The following is an 18,238-nucleotide window of genomic DNA, read 5'->3' as shown; positions in this document are numbered from 1 at the left end:
TCATCCAGTCTAACCCCAGTCTAACCCTGGTCACAGTAGATCGTCCAGTCTAACCCCAGTATAACCCTGGTCACAGTAGATCGTCCAGTCTAACCCCAGTCACAGTAGATCGTCCAGTCTAACCCCAGTCTAACCCTGGTCACAGTAGATCATCCAGTCTAACCCCAGTCTAAACCTGGTCACAGTAGATCGTCCAGTCTAACCCCAGTATAACCCTGGTCACAGTAGATCGTCCAGTCTAACCCCAGTCACAGTAGATCGTCCAGTCTAACCCCAGTCTAACCCTGGTCACAGTAGATCGTCCTGTCTAACCCCAGTATAACCCTGGTCACAGTAGATTGTCCAGTCTAACCCCAGTCACAGTAGATCATCCAGTCTAACCCCAGTCTAATCCTGTTCACAGTAGATCCTCCAATCTAACCCCAGTCTAACCCTGGTCACAGTATATCCTCCAATCTAACCCCAGTCTAACCCTGGTCACAGTATATCCTCCAATCTAACCCCAGTCGAATCTTGGTCACAGTAGATCCTCCAATTTAACCCCAGTCTAACCCTGGTCACAGTAGATCCTCCAATTTAACCCCAGTCTAACCCTGGTCACAGTAGATCCTCCAATTTAACCCCAGTCTAACCCTGGTCACAGTAGATCCTCCAATTTAACCCCAGTCTAACCCTGGTCACAGTAGATCCTCCAATGTAACCCCATTCTAACCCTGGTCACAGTAGATCCTCCAATCTAACCCCAGTCTAATCCTGGTCACAGTAGATCCTCCAATCTAATCCCAGTCTAACCCTGGTCACAGTAGATCCTCCAGTCTAACCCCAGTCTAACCCTGGTCACAGTAGATCCTCCAATCTAACCCTGGTCACAGTAGATCATCCAGTCTAACCCCAGTCACAGTAGATCGTCCAGTCTAACCCCAGTCTAACCCTGGTCACAGTAGATCATCCAGTCTAACCCCAGTCTAACCCTGGTCACAGTAGATCGTCCAGTCTAACCCCAGTCACAGTAGATCATCCAGTCTAACCCCAGTATAACCCTGGTCACAGTAGATCATCCAGTCTAATCCCAGTCACAGTAGATCGTCCAGTCGAACCCCAGTCACAGTAGATCATCCAGTCTAACCCCAGTCTAACCCTGGTCACAGTAGATCGCCCAGTCTAACCCCAGTCTAACCCTGGTCACAGTAGATCGTCCAGTCTAACCCCAGTCTAACCCTGGTCACAGTAGATCATCCAGTCTAACCCCAGTCACAGTAGATCATCCAGTCTAACCCCAGTCTAACCCCGGTCACAGTAGATCGTCCAGTCTAACCCTGGTCACAGTAGATGGTCCAGTCTAACCCCAGTCTAACCCTGGTCACAGTAGATCGTCCAGTCTAACCCCAGTCTAACCCCAGTCACAGTAGATCGTCCAGTCTAACCCCAGTCTAACCCTGGTCACAGTAGATCGTCCAGTCTAGCCCCAGTCTAACCCTGGTCACAGTAGATCGTCCAGTCTAGCCCTGGTCACAGTAGATCATCCAGTCTAACCCCAGTCACAGTAGATCGTCCAGTCGAACCCCAGTCACAGTAGATCATCCAGTCTAACCCCAGTCTAACCCTGGTCACAGTAGATCGCCCAGTCTAACCCCAGTCTAACCCTGGTCACAGTAGATCGTCCAGTCTAACCCCAGTCTAACCCTGGTCACAGTAGATCATCCAGTCTAACCCCAGTCACAGTAGATCGTCCAGTCTAACCCCAGTCACAGTAGATAATCCAGTCTAACCCCAGTCACAGTAGATCATCCAGTCTAACCCTGGTCACAGTAGATGGTCCAGTCTAACCCCAGTCTAACCCTGGTCACAGTAGATTGTCCAGTCTAACCCCAGTCTAACCCTGGTCACAGTAGATCATCCAGTCTAACCCTAGTCACAGTAGATCGTCCAGTCTAACCCCAGTCACAGTAGATCATCCAGTCTAACCCCAGTCTAACCCTGGTCACAGTAGATCGTCCAGTCTAACCCCAGTCTAACCCTGGTCACAGTAGATCGTCCAGTCTAACCCCAGTCACAGTAGATCATCCAGTCTAACCCCAGTCTAACCCTGGTCACAGTAGATCCTCCAATCTAACCCCAGTCTAACCCTGGTCACAGTAGATCCTCCAATCTAACCCTGGTCACAGTAGATCCTCCAATCTAACCCCAGTCACAGTAGATCGTCCAGTCTAACCCCAGTCTAACCCCAGTCACAGTAGATCGTCCAGTCTAACCCCAGTCACAGTAGATCGTCCAGTCTAACCCCAGTCTAACCCCAGTCACAGTAGATCGTCCAGTCTAACCCCAGTCTAACCCTGGTCACAGTAGATCGTCCAGTCTAGCCCCAGTCTAACCCTGGTCACAGTAGATCGTCCAGTCTAACCCCAGTCTAACCCTGGTCACAGTAGATCATCCAGTCTAACCCCAGTCACAGTAGATCGTCCAGTCTAACCCCAGTCACAGTAGATCATCCAGTCTAACCCCAGTCTAACCCTGGTCACAGTAGATCATCCAGTCTAACCCCAGTCTAACCCTGGTCACAGTAGATCGTCCAGTCTAACCCCAGTCACAGTAGATCATCCAGTCTAACCCCAGTATAACCCTGGTCACAGTAGATAGTCCAGTCTAACCCTGGTCACAGTAGATAGTCCAGTCTAACCCTGGTCACAGTAGATCGTCCAGTCTAACCCCAGTATAACCCTGGTCACAGTAGATCGTCCAGTCTAACCCCAGTCACAGTAGATCGTCCAGTCTAACCCCAGTCTAACCCTGGTCACAGTATCATCCAGTCCAACCCCAGTCTAAACCTGGTCACAGTAGATCTAAACCCCAGTGGTCACAGTAGATCCCAGTCCAATAGATCGTAACCTAGTCTAACCCTGGTCACAGTAGATCCTCCTGTCTAACCCAGTATAACCCTGGTCACAGTAGATTGTCCCTAGTCTAATCCTGGTCACAGTAGATCCTCCAGTCTAACCCCAGTCTAATCCTGTTCACAGTAGATCCTCCAATCTAACCCCAGTCTAACCCTGGTCACAGTATATCCTCCAATCTAACCCCAGTCTAACCCTGGTCACAGTATATCCTCCAATCTAACCCCAGTCGAATCCTGGTCACAGTAGATCCTCCAATTTAACCCCAGTCTAACCCTGGTCACAGTAGATCCTCCAATTTAACCCCAGTCTAACCCTGGTCACAGTAGATCCTCCAATTTAACCCCAGTCTAACCCTGGTCACAGTAGATCCTCCAATTTAACCCCAGTCTAACCCTGGTCACAGTAGATCCTCCAATGTAACCCCATTCTAACCCTGGTCACAGTAGATCCTCCAATCTAACCCCAGTCTAATCCTGGTCACAGTAGATCCTCCAATCTAACCCCAGTCTAACCCTGGTCACAGTAGATCCTCCAGTCTAACCCCAGTCTAACCCTGGTCACAGTAGATCCTCCAATCTAACCCTGGTCACAGTAGATCCTCCAATCTAACCCCAGTCACAGTAGATCGTCCAGTCTAACCCCAGTCTAACCCCAGTCACAGTAGATCGTCCAGTCTAACCCCAGTCACAGTAGATCGTCCAGTCTAACCCCAGTCTAACCCCAGTCACAGTAGATCGTCCAGTCTAACCCCAGTCTAACCCTGGTCACAGTAGATCGTCCAGTCTAGCCCCAGTCTAACCCTGGTCACAGTAGATCGTCCAGTCTAACCCCAGTCTAACCCTGGTCACAGTAGATCATCCAGTCTAACCCCAGTCACAGTAGATCGTCCAGTCTAACCCCAGTCACAGTAGATCATCCAGTCTAACCCCAGTCTAACCCTGGTCACAGTAGATCGCCCAGTCTAACCCCAGTCTAACCCTGGTCACAGTAGATCGTCCAGTCTAACCCCAGTCACAGTAGATCGTCCAGTCTAACCCCAGTCACAGTAGATCATCCAGTCTAACCCCAGTCACAGTAGATCATCCAGTCTAACCCCAGTCTAACCCCGGTCACAGTAGATCGTCCAGTCTAACCCTGGTCACAGTAGATGGTCCAGTCTAACCCCAGTCTAACCCTGGTCACAGTAGATCGTCCAGTCTAACCCCAGTCTAACCCTGGTCACAGTAGATCATCCAGTCTAACCCTAGTCACAGTAGATCGTCCAGTCTAACCCCAGTCACAGTAGATCATCCAGTCTAACCCCAGTCTAACCCTGGTCACAGTAGATCGTCCAGTCTAACCCCAGTCTAACCCTGGTCACAGTAGATCGTCCAGTCTAACCCCAGTCTAACCTGGTCACAGTAGATCATCCAGTCTAACCCCAGTATAACCCTGGTCACAGTAGATCGTCCAGTCTAACCCCAGTCACAGTAGATCATCCAGTCTAACCCCAGTCTAACCCTGGTCACAGTAGATCCTCCAATCTAACCCCAGTCTAATCCTGGTCACAGTAGATCCTCCAATCTAACCCCAGTCTAACCCTGGCCACAGTAGATCGTCCAGTCTAACCCCAGTCTAACCCTGGTCACAGTAGATCCTCCAATCTAACCCTGGTCACAGTAGATCCTCCAATCTAACCCCAGTTACAGTAGATCGTCCAGTCTAACCCCAGTCTAACCCCAGTCACAGTAGATCGTCCAGTCTAACCCCAGTCACAGTAGATCGTCCAGTCTAACCCCAGTCACAGTAGATCGTCCAGTCTAACCCCAGTCTAACCCTGGTCACAGTAGATCCTCTAGGTCTAACCCTGGTCACAGTAGATCGTCCAGTCTAACCCCAGTCTAACCCTGGCCACAGTAGATCGTCCAGTCTAACCCCAGTCACAGTAGATCGTCCAGTCTAACCCCAGTCTAATCCTGTTCACAGTAGATCCTCCAATCTAACCCCAGTCTAACCCTGGTCACAGTATATCCTCCAATCTAACCCCAGTCTAACCCTGGTCACAGTATATCCTCCAATCTAACCCCAGTCGAATCCTGGTCACAGTAGATCCTCCAATTTAACCCCAGTCTAACCCTGTTCACAGTAGATCCTCCAATTTAACCCCAGTCTAACCCTGGTCACAGTAGATCCTCCAATCTAACCCCAGTCTAATCCTGGTCACAGTAGATCCTCCAATCTAACCCCAGTCTAACCCTGGTCACAGTAGATCCTCCAGTCTAACCCCAGTCTAACCCTGGTCACAGTAGATCCTCCAATCTAACCCTGGTCCAGTAGATCCTCCAATCTAACCCCAGTCACAGTAGATCGTCAGTCTAACCCCAGTCTAACCCCAGTCACAGTAGATCGTCCAGTCTAACCCCAGTCACAGTAGATCGTCCAGTCTAACCCCAGTCTAACCCCAGTCACAGTAGATCGTCCAGTCTAACCCCAGTCTAACCCTGGTCACAGTAGATCGTCCAGTCTATCCCCAGTCTAACCCTGGTCACAGTAGATCGTCCAGTCTAACCCTGGTCACCCCAGTCTAATCCCAGTCACAGTAGATCATCCAGTCTAACCCCAGTCACAGTAGATCATCCAGTCTAACCCCAGTCTAACCCTGGTCACAGTAGATCGCCCAGTCTAACCCCAGTCTAACCCTGGTCACAGTAGATCGTCCAGTCTAACCCCAGTCTAACCCTGGTCACAGTAGATCATCCAGTCTAACCCCAGTCACAGTAGATCATCCAGTCTAACCCCAGTCACAGTAGATCATCCAGTCTAACCCCAGTCACAGTAGATCATCCAGTCTAACCCCAGTCTAACCCCGGTCACAGTAGATGGTCCAGTCTAACCCTGGTCACAGTAGATGGTCCAGTCTAACCCTGGTCACAGTAGATCGTCCAGTCTAACCCCAGTCTAACCCTGTTACCAGTAGATCATCCAGTCTAACCCTAGTCACAGTAGATCGTCCAGTCTAACCCCAGTCACAGTAGATCATCCAGTCTAACCCCAGTCTAACCCCAGTCACAGTAGATCGTCCAGTCTAACCCCAGTCACAGTAGATCCTCCAGTCTAACCCCAGTCTAACCCTGGTCACAGTAGATCCTCCAGTCTAACCCCAGTCTAACCCTGGTCACAGTAGATCCTCCAGTCTAACCCCAGTCTAACCCTGGTCACAGTAGATCCTCCAATCTAACCCCAGTCTAACCCTGGTCACAGTAGATCCTCCAGTCTAACCCCAGTCACAGTAGATCGTCCAGTTTAACCCTGGTCACAGTAGATCGTCCAGTCTAACCCCAGTCTAATTCTGGTCACAGTAGATCATCCAGTCTAACCCCAACCCTGGTCACAGTAGATCGTCCAGTCTAACCCCAGTCACAGTAGATCCTCCAGTCTAACCCCAGTCTAACCCTGGTCACAGTAGATCCTCCAATCTAACCCCAGTCTAATCCTGGTCACAGTAGATCCTCCAATCTAACCCCAGTCTAACCCTGGCCACAGTAGATCGTCCAGTCTAACCCCAGTCTAACCCTGGTCACAGTAGATCCTCCAATCTAACCCTGGTCACAGTAGATCCTCCAATCTAACCCCAGTTACAGTAGATCGTCCAGTCTAACCCCAGTCTAACCCCAGTCACAGTAGATCGTCCAGTCCAGTCACAGTAGATCGTCCAGTCTAACCCCAGTCACAGTAGATCGTCCAGTCTAACCCCAGTCTAACCCTGGTCACAGTAGATCGTCCAGTCTAGCCCCAGTCTAACCCTGGTCACAGTAGATCGTCCAGTCTAACCCCAGTCTAACCCTGGCCACAGTAGATCGTCCAGTCTAACCCCAGTCACAGTAGATCGTCCAGTCTAACCCCAGTCTAATCCTGTTCACAGTAGATCCTCCAATCTAACCCCAGTCTAACCCTGGTCACAGTAGATCCTCCAATCTAACCCCAGTCTAACCCTGGTCAGTATATCAATCTAACCCCAGTCGATCCTGGTCACAGTAGATCCTCCAATTTAACCCCAGTCTAACCCTGTTCACAGTAGATCCTCCAATTTAACCCCAGTCTAACCCTGGTCACAGTAGATCCTCCAATCTAACCCCAGTCTAATCCTGGTCACAGTAGATCCTCCAATCTAACCCCAGTCTAACCCTGGTCACAGTAGATCCTCCAGTCTAACCCCAGTCTAACCCTGGTCACAGTAGATCCTCCAATCTAACCCTGGTCACAGTAGATCCTCCAATCTAACCCCAGTCACAGTAGATCGTCCAGTCTAACCCCAGTCTAACCCCAGTCACAGTAGATCGTCCAGTCTAACCCCAGTCACAGTAGATCGTCCAGTCTAACCCCAGTCTAACCCCAGTCACAGTAGATCGTCCAGTCTAACCCCAGTCTAACCCTGGTCACAGTAGATCGTCCAGTCTAGCCCCAGTCTAACCCTGGTCACAGTAGATCGTCCAGTCTAACCCTGGTCACAGTAGATCATCCAGTCTAATCCCAGTCACAGTAGATCGTCCAGTCGAACCCCAGTCACAGTAGATCATCCAGTCTAACCCCAGTCTAACCCTGGTCACAGTAGATCGCCCAGTCTAACCCCAGTCTAACCCTGGTCACAGTAGATCGTCCAGTCTAACCCCAGTCTAACCCTGGTCACAGTAGATCATCCAGTCTAACCCCAGTCACAGTAGATCATCCAGTCTAACCCCAGTCACAGTAGATCATCCAGTCTAACCCCAGTCACAGTAGATCATCCAGTCTAACCCCAGTCTAACCCCGGTCACAGTAGATGGTCCAGTCTAACCCTGGTCACAGTAGATGGTCCAGTCTAACCCTGGTCACAGTAGATCGTCCAGTCTAACCCCAGTCTAACCCTGTTACCAGTAGATCATCCAGTCTAACCCTAGTCACAGTAGATCGTCCAGTCTAACCCCAGTCACAGTAGATCATCCAGTCTAACCCCAGTCTAACCCCAGTCACAGTAGATCGTCCAGTCTAACCCCAGTCACAGTAGATCGTCCAGTCTAACCCCAGTCTAACCCCAGTCACAGTAGATCGTCCAGTCTAACCCCAGTCTAACCCTGGTCACAGTAGATCGTCCAGTCTAGCCCCAGTCTAACCCTGGTCACAGTAGATCATCCAGTCTAACCCTGGTCACAGTAGATCATCCAGTCTAACCCCAGTCACAGTAGATCGTCCAGTCTAACCCCAGTCACAGTAGATCATCCAGTCTAACCCCAGTCCCCTGGTCACAGTAGATCGCCCAGTCTAACCCCAGTCTAACCCTGGTCACAGTAGATCGTCCAGTCTAACCCCAGTCTAACCCTGGTCACAGTAGATCATCCAGTCTAGTCACAGTAACCCCAGTCACAGTAATCATCCAGTCAGTCACAGTAGATCATCCAGTCTAACATCCAGTCTAACCCCGGTCACAGTAGATCGTCCAGTCTAACCCTGGTCACAGTAGATGGTCCAGTCTAACCCCAGTCTAACCCTGGTCACAGTAGATTGTCCAGTCTAACCCCAGTCTAACCCTGGTCACAGTAGATCATCCAGTCTAACCCTAGTCACAGTAGATCGTCCAGTCTAACCCCAGTCACAGTAGATCATCCAGTCTAACCCCAGTCTAACCCTGGTCACAGTAGATCGTCCAGTCTAACCCCAGTCTAACCCTGGTCACAGTAGATCCCAGTCTAACCCCAGTCACAGTAGATCATCCAGTCTAACCCCAGTCTAACCCTGGTCACAGTAGATCCTCCAATCTAACCCCAGTCTAACCCTGGTCACAGTAGATCCTCCAGTCTAACCCCAGTAGATCTCCAACCCCAGTCACAGTAGATCGTCCAGTCTAACCCCAGTCTAACCCCAGTCACAGTAGATCGTCCAGTCTAACCCCAGTCACAGTAGATCGTCCAGTCTAACCCCAGTCTAACCCCAGTCACAGTAGATCGTCCAGTCTAACCCCAGTCTAACCCTGGTCACAGTAGATTGTCCAGTCTAACCCCAGTCTAACCCTGGTCACAGTAGATCATCCAGTCTAACCCCAGTCACAGTAACCCTGGTCACAGTAGATCATCCAGTCTAACCCAGTCTAACCCTGGTCACAGTAGATCCCAGTCTAACCCCAGTCTAACCCTGGTCACAGTAGATCGTCCAGTCTAACCCCAGTCACAGTAGATCATCCAGTCTAACCCCAGTCTAACCCTGGTCACAGTAGATCCTCCAATCTAACCCCAGTCTAACCCTGGTCACAGTAGATCCTCCAATCTAACCCCAGTCACAGTAGATCCTCCAGTCTAACCCCAGTCACAGTAGATCATCCAGTCTAACCCCCCAGTCTAACCCAGTCTGGTCACAGTAGATCATCCAGTCTAACCCCAGTCTAACCCTGGTCACAGTAGATCGTCCAGTCTAACCCCAACCCTGGTCACAGTAGATCATCCAGTCTAACCCCAGTATAACCCTGGTCACAGTAGATAGTCCAGTCTAACCCTGGTCACAGTAGATAGTCCAGTCTAACCCCAGTCACAGTAGATCATCCAGTCTAACCCCAGTCACAGTAGATCATCCAGTCTAACCCCAGTCTAACCCTGGTCACAGTAGATCGTCCAGTCTAACCCCAGTATAACCCTGGTCACAGTAGATCGTCCAGTCTAACCCCAGTCACAGTAGATCTAACCCTGGTCACAGTAGATCGTCCAGTCTAACCCCAGTATAACCCTGGTCACAGTAGATTGTCCAGTCTAACCCCAGTCACAGTAGATCATCCAGTCTAACCCCAGTCTAACCCTGGTCACAGTAGATCATCCAGTCTAACCCCAGTCTAACCCTGGTCACAGTAGATCATCCAGTCTAACCCCAGTCTAACCCTGGTCACAGTAGATCGTCCAGTCTAACCCCAGTCTAACCCTGGTCACAGTAGATCATCCAGTCTAACCCCAGTCTAAACCTGGTCACAGTAGATCGTCCAGTCTAACCCCAGTATAACCCTGGTCACAGTAGATCGTCCAGTCTAACCCCAGTCACAGTAGATCGTCCAGTCTAACCCCAGTCTAACCCTGGTCACAGTAGATCGTCCTGTCTAACCCCAGTATAACCCTGGTCACAGTAGATTGTCCAGTCTAACCCCAGTCACAGTAGATCATCCAGTCTAACCCCAGTCTAACCCTGGTCACAGTAGATCATCCAGTCTAACCCCAGTCTAACCCTGGTCACAGTAGATCGTCCAGTCTAACCCCAGTCACAGTAGATCGTCCAGTCTAACCCCAGTCTAACCCTGGTCACAGTAGATCGTCCAGTCTAACCCCAGTCACAGTAGATCGTCCAGTCTAACCCCAGTCTAACCCTGGTCACAGTAGATTGTCCAGTCTAACCCCAGTCACAGTAGATCATCCAGTCTAACCCCAGTCTAACCCTGGTCACAGTAGATCATCCAGTCTAACCCCAGTCTAACCCCAGTCACAGTAGATCGTCCAGTCTAACCTTGGTCACAGTAGATCATCCAGTCTAACCCCAGTCTAACCCTGGTCACAGTAGATCCTCCAATCTAACCCCAGTCTAACCCTGGTCACAGTAGATCATCCAGTCTAACCCCAGTCTAACCCTGGTCACAGTAGATCATCCAGTCTAACCCTGGTCACAGTAGATCGTCCAGTCTAACCCCAGTCACAGTAGATCATCCAGTCTAACCCCAGTATAACCCTGGTCACAGTAGATAGTCCAGTCTAACCCCAGTCACAGTAGATCATCCAGTCTAACCCCAGTATAACCCTGGTCACAGTAGATAGTCCAGTCTAACCCTGGTCACAGTAGATCGTCCAGTCTAACCCCAGTCTAACCCTGGTCACAGACACATGGTCCATGCTTTATTTTGATCTGTGAGCTCAGCTACCATATTCATGTGTGTGTGTGTGTGCGTGTGTGTGTGCGTGTGTGTCTATGCGGTGTCTATGCGGTGTCTATGCGTGTGTCTATGCGTGTGTCTATGCGTGTGTCTATGCGTGTGTGTGTGTCTATGCGTGTGTCTATGCGTGTGTCTATGCGTGTGTCTATGCGTGTGTGTGTGTGTCTATGCGTGTGTCTATGCGTGTGTCTATGCGTGTGTCTATGCATGTTTGTGTGTGTATCTATGCGTGTGTGTGTGTGTGTGTGTGTGTGTGTGTGTGTGTGTGTGTGTGTGTGTGTGTGCTGAATATTCCAGTGCCCCTCTCCTACCTCCCTGTCCCTGTCTGAGCCACACAAGCCTGAGAGCCTCATCAGAGGCTCTGTACAGTTTTTCTCTACATAGAAATGTCTCAAATCTACATCAAACACACATAGCAGATTTGCAGCTCAGGGGCGGGGGAACTGAGAGAGAACTGTGTGTGTGTATACAGTATGGTGGGTCTACAGTATGGTGTGTGTGTATATACAGTATGGTGTGTGTGTACAGTATAGTGTGTGTGTGTGTACAGTATGGTGTGTGTGTGTGTGTGTACAGTATGGTGTGTGTGTGTACAGTATGGTGTGTGTGTGTGTACTCCCTGTGGTATGCGTGTGTGTGTGTACAGTGTTGTGTGTGTGTGTGTGTGTGTACTGTACTGTGTTGTGTGTACAGTGTTGTGTGTGTGTGTGTGTGTGTGTGTGTGTGTGTGTGTGTGTACAGTATGGTGTGTGTACAGAATGGTGTGTGTGTGTGTGTGTCTGTGTGTGTACAGTGTGTGTGTGTACAGTGTGGTGTGTGTGTACCCCCTGTGGTGTGTACAGTGTGTGTGTACCCCCTGTGGTGTTTGTGTGTGTACAGTGTGTGTGTGTGTGTGTGTGTGTACAGTGTGATTGGTGTGTGTGTGTGTACAGTGTGATTGGTGTGTGTGTGTGTGTGTACAGTGTGGTGTGTGTCCAGTGTTGTGTGTGTGTGTGAACATTGTGTACAGTGTGGTGTGTGTGTGTACAGTGTGGTGTGTGTGTGTGTCTGTGTGTGTGTACCCCCTGTGGTGTGTGTGTGTACAGTGTGGTGTGTGTGTGTGTGTACAGTATGGTGTGTGTGTGTGTGTACTGTATGGTGTGTGTGTGTGTGTACAGTGTTGTGTGTGTGTGTACCTCCTGTGGTGTGTGTGTGTGTGTGTGTGTGTACAGTGTGGTGTGTGTACCCCCTGTGGTGTGTGTGTGTGTGTACAGTGTGTGTATGTTTGTGTACAGTATGGTGTGTGTGTGTGTGTTTGTGTGTGTGTGTGTGTGTGTACAGTGTGGTGTGTGTACAGTATGGTGTGTGTGTGTGTGTGTACAGTGTGGTGTGTGTACAGTATGGTGTGTGTGTGTGTGTGTGTGTGTACAGTGTTGTGTATGTACCTCCTGTGTTGTGTGTGTGTACAGTGTGGTGTGTGTGTGTGTGTGTGTGTGTACCCCTGTGGTGTGTGTGTGTGTACAGTGTGGTGTGTGTGTACAGTATGGTGTGTGTGTACATTATGGTGTGTGTGTCTGTACAGTGTGGTATGTGTACAGTATGGTGTGTGTGTGTGTGTGTGTACATTATGGTGTGTGTGTCTGTACAGTGTGGTGTGTGTACATTATGGTGTGTGTGTACAGTATGGTGTGTGTTTATACTCTATGAATAATCCTATTCTCCCTTCCCTCCTCTTGGCATCTTGGAAATCGAGATGTTTTTTTGCTTAACATTATAACATGAAGTGAAAAATATATCTTGACAGTCGGTCTTGAGCACAGAAATCCACATAATTTGGCACAGAAATCTCTCTATCACAACACACACACTAATTAACCGCTGTCTCAGAGGGATGTCGACCCCTGGCCGACTTGATTCAGGCTCCAGTTCTGTTTCTCCGTAAGACTGAGTTGGACTCCACGGTTGTAGAAACAGATTGATTGAGAGGGGATCCTGGGCTACATGTGTGTGTGTGTTGTCATGCTGAATTCTGCTGCAACACATGTTCACCTGTGAATGAGCACCCAATCAGAATGCAGGCCTCGGGCTTCAGAGAGAGAGAGAGAGATTGGCTTCTGTTGGGTTTAATACAGCGAATCTGAATCGTCTCAGACCCACGGATACACAGTGTGTGGAAAAGAGAGCTGGTGAATATGTGTTGTGGGTGTTCTTAACCACATTATTAGATGTGGTGGTGAATGATGATGGTGAATATGTGTTGTGGGTGGTAACCATATTATTAGATGTGGTGGTGAATGATAATGGTGAATATGTGTTGTGGGTGTTCTTAACCACATTATTAGATGTGGTGGTGAATGATGATGGTAAATGTGTGTTGTGGGTGTTCTTAACCACATTATTAGATGTGGTGGTGAATGATAATGGTGAATATGTGTTGTGGGTGTTCTTAACCACATTATTAGATGTGGTGGTGAATGATGATGGTAAATATGTGTTGTGGGTGTTTTTAACCACATTAGATGTGGTGGTGAATGATGATGGTAAATATGTGTTGTGGGTGTTCTTAACCACATTATGTGGTGGTGAATGATGTGGTGAATATGTGAATATTATTAGATGTGGTGGTGAATGATGATGGTGAATATGTGTTGTGGGTGTTAACCACATTATTAGATGTGGTGGTGAATGATGTGGTGAATATGTGTTGTGGGTGGTAACCATATTATTAGATGTGGTGGTGAATGATGATGGTGAATGGTTGAATATGTGTTGTGAATGGATGTTCTTAACCACATTATTAGATGTGGTGGTGAATGATAATGGTGAATATGTGTTGTGGGTGTTCTTAACCACATTATTAGATGTGGTGGTGAATGATGATGTGTATGTGGGTGTTCTTAACCACATTATTAGATGTGGTGGTGAATGATAATGGTGAATATGTGTTGTGGGTGTTCTTAACCACATTATTAGATGTGGTGGTGAATGATAATGGTGAATATGTGTTGTGGGTGTTAACCACATTATTAGATGTGGTGGTGAATGATAATGATGAATATGTGTTGTGGGTGGTAATATTATTAGATGTTGGTGAATATGTGTTGGTAACCACATTATTAGATGTGGTGGTGAATGATGATGGTGAATATGTGTTGTGGGTGTTCTTAACCACATTATTAGATGTGGTGGTGAATGATGATGGTGAATATGTGTTGTGGGTGGTAACCATATTATTAGATGTGGTGGTGAATGATAATGGTGAATATGTGTTGTGAATTATTAGATGTGGTGGTGAATGATAATGGTGAATATGTGTTGTGGGTGTTCTTAACCACATTATTAGATGTGGTGGTGAATGATGATGGTGAATATGTGTTGTGGGTGTTTTTAACCACATTATTAGATGTGGTGGTGAATGATGATGGTGAATATGTGTTGTGGGTGGTAACCATATTATTAGATGTGGTGGTGAATGATGATGGTGAATATGTGTTGTGGGTGTTCTTAACCACATTAGATGTGGTGGTGAATGATAATGTGAATGATTATTAGATGTGTGAATATGTGTTGTGTTGTGGGTGTTCTTAACCACATTATTAGATGTGGTGGTGAATGATAATGGTGAATATGTGTTGTGGGTGTTCTTAACCACATTATTAGATGTGGTGGTGAATGATAATGGTGAATATGTGTTGTGGGTGATACATTATTAGATGTGGTGAATGATAATGTGAATATGTGTTGTGGGTAATTATTAGATGTGGTGGTGAATATGTGTTGTGGGTGTTAACCACATTATTAGATGTGGTGGTGAATGATGATGGTGAATATGTGTTGTGGGTGTTCTTAACCACATTATTAGATGTGGTGGTGAATGATGATGGTGAATATGTGTTGTGGGTGGTAACCATATTATTAGATGTGGTGGTGAATGATAATGGTGAATATGTGTTGTGGGTGTTAACCACATTATTAGATGTGGTGGTGAATGATGATGGTGAATATGTGTTGTGGGTGTTAACCACATTATTAGATGTGGTGGTGAATGATAATGGTGAATATGTGTTGTGGGTGTTCTTAACCACATTATTAGATGTGGTGGTGAATGATGATGGTGAATATGTGTTGTGGGTGTTTTTAACCACATTATTAGATGTGGTGGTGAATGATGATGGTGAATATGTGTTGTGGGTGGTAACCATATTATTAGATGTGGTGGTGAATGATGATGGTGAATATGTGTTGTGGGTGTTCTTAACCACATTATTAGATGTGAATGATAATGGTGAATATGTGTTGGTGTTCTTAACCACATTATTAGATGTGGTGGTGAATGATAATATGTGTTGTGGGAAACCACATTATTAGATGTGGTGGTGAATGATAATGGTGAATATGTGTTGTGGGTGTTCTTAACCACATTATTAGATGTGGTGGTGAATGATAATGGTGAATATGTGTTGTGGGTGTTAACCACATTATTAGATGTGGTGGTGAATGATAATGGTGAATATGTGTTGTGGGTGGTAACCATATTATTAGATGTGGTGGTGAATATGTGTTGTGGGTGTTAACCACATTATTAGATGTGGTGGTGAATGATGATGGTGAATATGTGTTGTGGGTGTTCTTAACCACATTATTAGATGTGGTGGTGAATGATGATGGTGAATATGTGTTGTGGGTGGTAACCATATTATTAGATGTGGTGGTGAATGATAATGGTGAATATGTGTTGAATTATTAGATGTGGTGGTGAATGATGATGTGAATATGTGTTGTGGGTGTTAACCACATTATTAGATGTGGTGGTGAATGATAATGTGAATATGTGTTGTGGGTGTTCTTAACCACATTATTAGATGTGGTGAATGATGATGTGAATATGTGTTGGGTGTTTTTAACCACATTATTAGATGTGGTGGTGAATGATAATGGTGAATATGTGTTGTGGGTGTTCTTAACCACATTATTAGATGTGGTGGTGAATGATAATGGTGAATATGTGTTGTGGGTGTTCTTAACCACATTATTAGATGTGGTGGTGAATGATAATGGTAAATATGTGTTGTGGGTGTTCTTAACCACATTATTAGATGCATGTTGCACACCACTGGACTCCTGATATTGCGGATGGTGATTGTGTTGTACAGGTTGTGGTTGTCTCTTATCTCTCTCCTGTAGGAGCTGAATGTTCTGCAACCTAAGGCAGGCTTCCGTCTCTGGCTCACTGCTGAGGTCCATCCCAAGTTCCCCCTCATCCTGCTGCAGTCCAGCCTCAAGATCACCTTCGAGGTACAAACACTATATATGTACAGACACACACAGAAACACACGCACACAGACACCCTGTCCATGGTAATACGTTATGTTGGGAGCCGTGTTTGAGTAAAACATGTAGCCTTGGGTGTGTGTGTGGTGTGAAACTTGTAGCACCAGGCGTGTCAGCTGTCTGAGACGTGTTACTGAGGCGTGTTATTGGGCTGAGTGTATGCAGAGCCAAGCTGGGTCTGTTAGTCAAGCTGGGCCAGGCTATAGGGCACTTTCTCCAAATACCAGCTGTGCTGTTTGACAGTCCGGCGTTATGGGACACACAGGCCCTGTTGAGAAGTGGAGCACACTTGATCTATCCAGCCCTCAGATGAGCTTTTAACAGTTAAAGCCTGGATCCCAGCCCCCACTGCCATCCCTGTCCACCCTCCCAGCAACATTCATGCCCTCCCTGTCCACCCTCCCAGCAACATTCATGCCCTCCCTGTCCACCCTCTCAGCAACATTCATGCCCTCCCTGTCCACCCTCCCAGCAACATTCATGCCCTCCCTGTCCACCCTCCCAGCAACATTCATGCCCTCCCTGTCCACCCTCCCAGCAACATTCATGCCCTCCCTGTCCACCCTCCCAGCAACATTCATGCCCTCCCTGTCCACCCTCCCAGCAACATTCATGCCCTCCCTGTCCACCCTCCCAGCAACATTCATGCCCTCCCTGTCCACCCTCCCAGCAACATTCATGCCCTCCCTGTCCACCCTCCCAGCAACATTCATGCCCTCCCTGTCCACCCTCCCAGCAACATTCATGCCCTCCCTGTCCACCCTCCCAGCAACATTCATGCCCTCCTGTCCACCCTCCTAGCAACATTCATGCCCTCCCTGTCCACCCTCCCAGCAACATTCATGCCCTCCCTGTCCACCCTCCTAGCAACATTCATGCCCTCCCTGTCCACCCTCCCAGCAACATTCATGCCCTCCCTGTCCACCCTCCTAGCAACATTCATGCCCTTCCCTGTCCACCCTCCTAGCAACATTCATGCCCTCCCTGTCCACCCTCCTAGCAACATTCATGCCCTCAGGCCCTTGATCACTTTCTCTCTCCCTCAGGCTCCTCCTGGTCTAAAGAAGAACTTGTTGAGGACCTATGAAACGTGGAGCCCAGAGCAGATCAGTAAAGGTGGTCTGCTGTCCAGAGCCCAGTCCCTCTTCTGCCTCGCATGGTTCCACGCTGTCTGCCAGGAGAGACGTAACTACATCCCCCAGGTACCCCAGCTTCTTAAACACTACATCCCCCAGGTACCCCAGCTTCTTAAACACTACATCCCCCAGGTACCCCAGCTTCTTAAACACTACATCCCCCAGGTACCCCAGCTTCTTAAACACTACATCCCCCAGGTACCCCAGCTTCTTAAACACTCCCCAGGTACATCCCCCCCCAGGTACCCCCAGCTTCTTATAAACTACACCCCCAGGTAACCACAGCTTATTATAAACTACATCCCCCAGGTAACCACAGTTTCTTATAAACTACACCCCCAGGTAACCCCTGCTTATTATAAACGACATTCCCCAGGTAACCCCAGCTTCTTATAAACTACACCCCCAGGTAACCCCCTGCTTATTATAAACGACATCCCCAGGTAACCCCAGCTTCTTATAAACGACATCCCCCAGGTAACCCCTGCTTATTATAAACTACATCCCCCAGGTACCCCAGCGTATTATAAACTACTTCCCCCATGTACCCAAGCTTCTTATAAACTACATCCCCCAGGTAACTCCAGCACTTTATAAACTACATCCTCCAGGTGTCCCAGCACTTTATAAACTACACCCTCCAGGTACCCCAGCACTTTATAAACTACATCCTCCAGGTGTCTCAGCACTTTATAAACTACACCCTCCAGGTGTCCCAGCACTTTATAAACTACACCCTCCAGGTACCTCAGCACTTTATAAACTACACCCTCCAGGTACCCCAGCACTTTATAAACTACATCCTCCAGGTGTCCCAGCACTTTATAAACTACACCCTCCAGGTACCCCAGCACTTTATAAACTACACCCTCCAGGTACCCCAGCACTTTATAAACTACACCCTCCAGGTACCTCAGCCCTCCCTGTCCACCCTCCCACTTTATAAACTACACCCTCCAGGTACCCCAGCACTTTATAAACTACA

At 48.1% G+C, this 18,238-nt stretch overlaps 1 protein-coding gene across 1 annotated transcript in view; it reads left to right on the top strand.

The window, feature by feature from the left end:
- Positions 1-18,238, top strand: part of dync2h1 (dynein cytoplasmic 2 heavy chain 1) — a 377,649-nt gene that overhangs the window by 266,469 nt on the left and 92,942 nt on the right. Inside the window, exons 81-82 of the mRNA XM_065000515.1 lie at positions 15,970-16,080; positions 17,164-17,319. Of these exons, the coding sequence (XP_064856587.1) occupies positions 15,970-16,080; positions 17,164-17,319 (267 nt within the window). The remainder of the gene's footprint in view (positions 1-15,969; positions 16,081-17,163; positions 17,320-18,238) is intronic.

Source organism: Oncorhynchus nerka, linkage group LG14 (genome assembly GCF_034236695.1).
Source record: "Oncorhynchus nerka isolate Pitt River linkage group LG14, Oner_Uvic_2.0, whole genome shotgun sequence".
Taxonomy (NCBI): domain Eukaryota; kingdom Metazoa; phylum Chordata; class Actinopteri; order Salmoniformes; family Salmonidae; genus Oncorhynchus; species Oncorhynchus nerka.
This window is presented reverse-complemented; position numbering and strand designations above follow the sequence as displayed.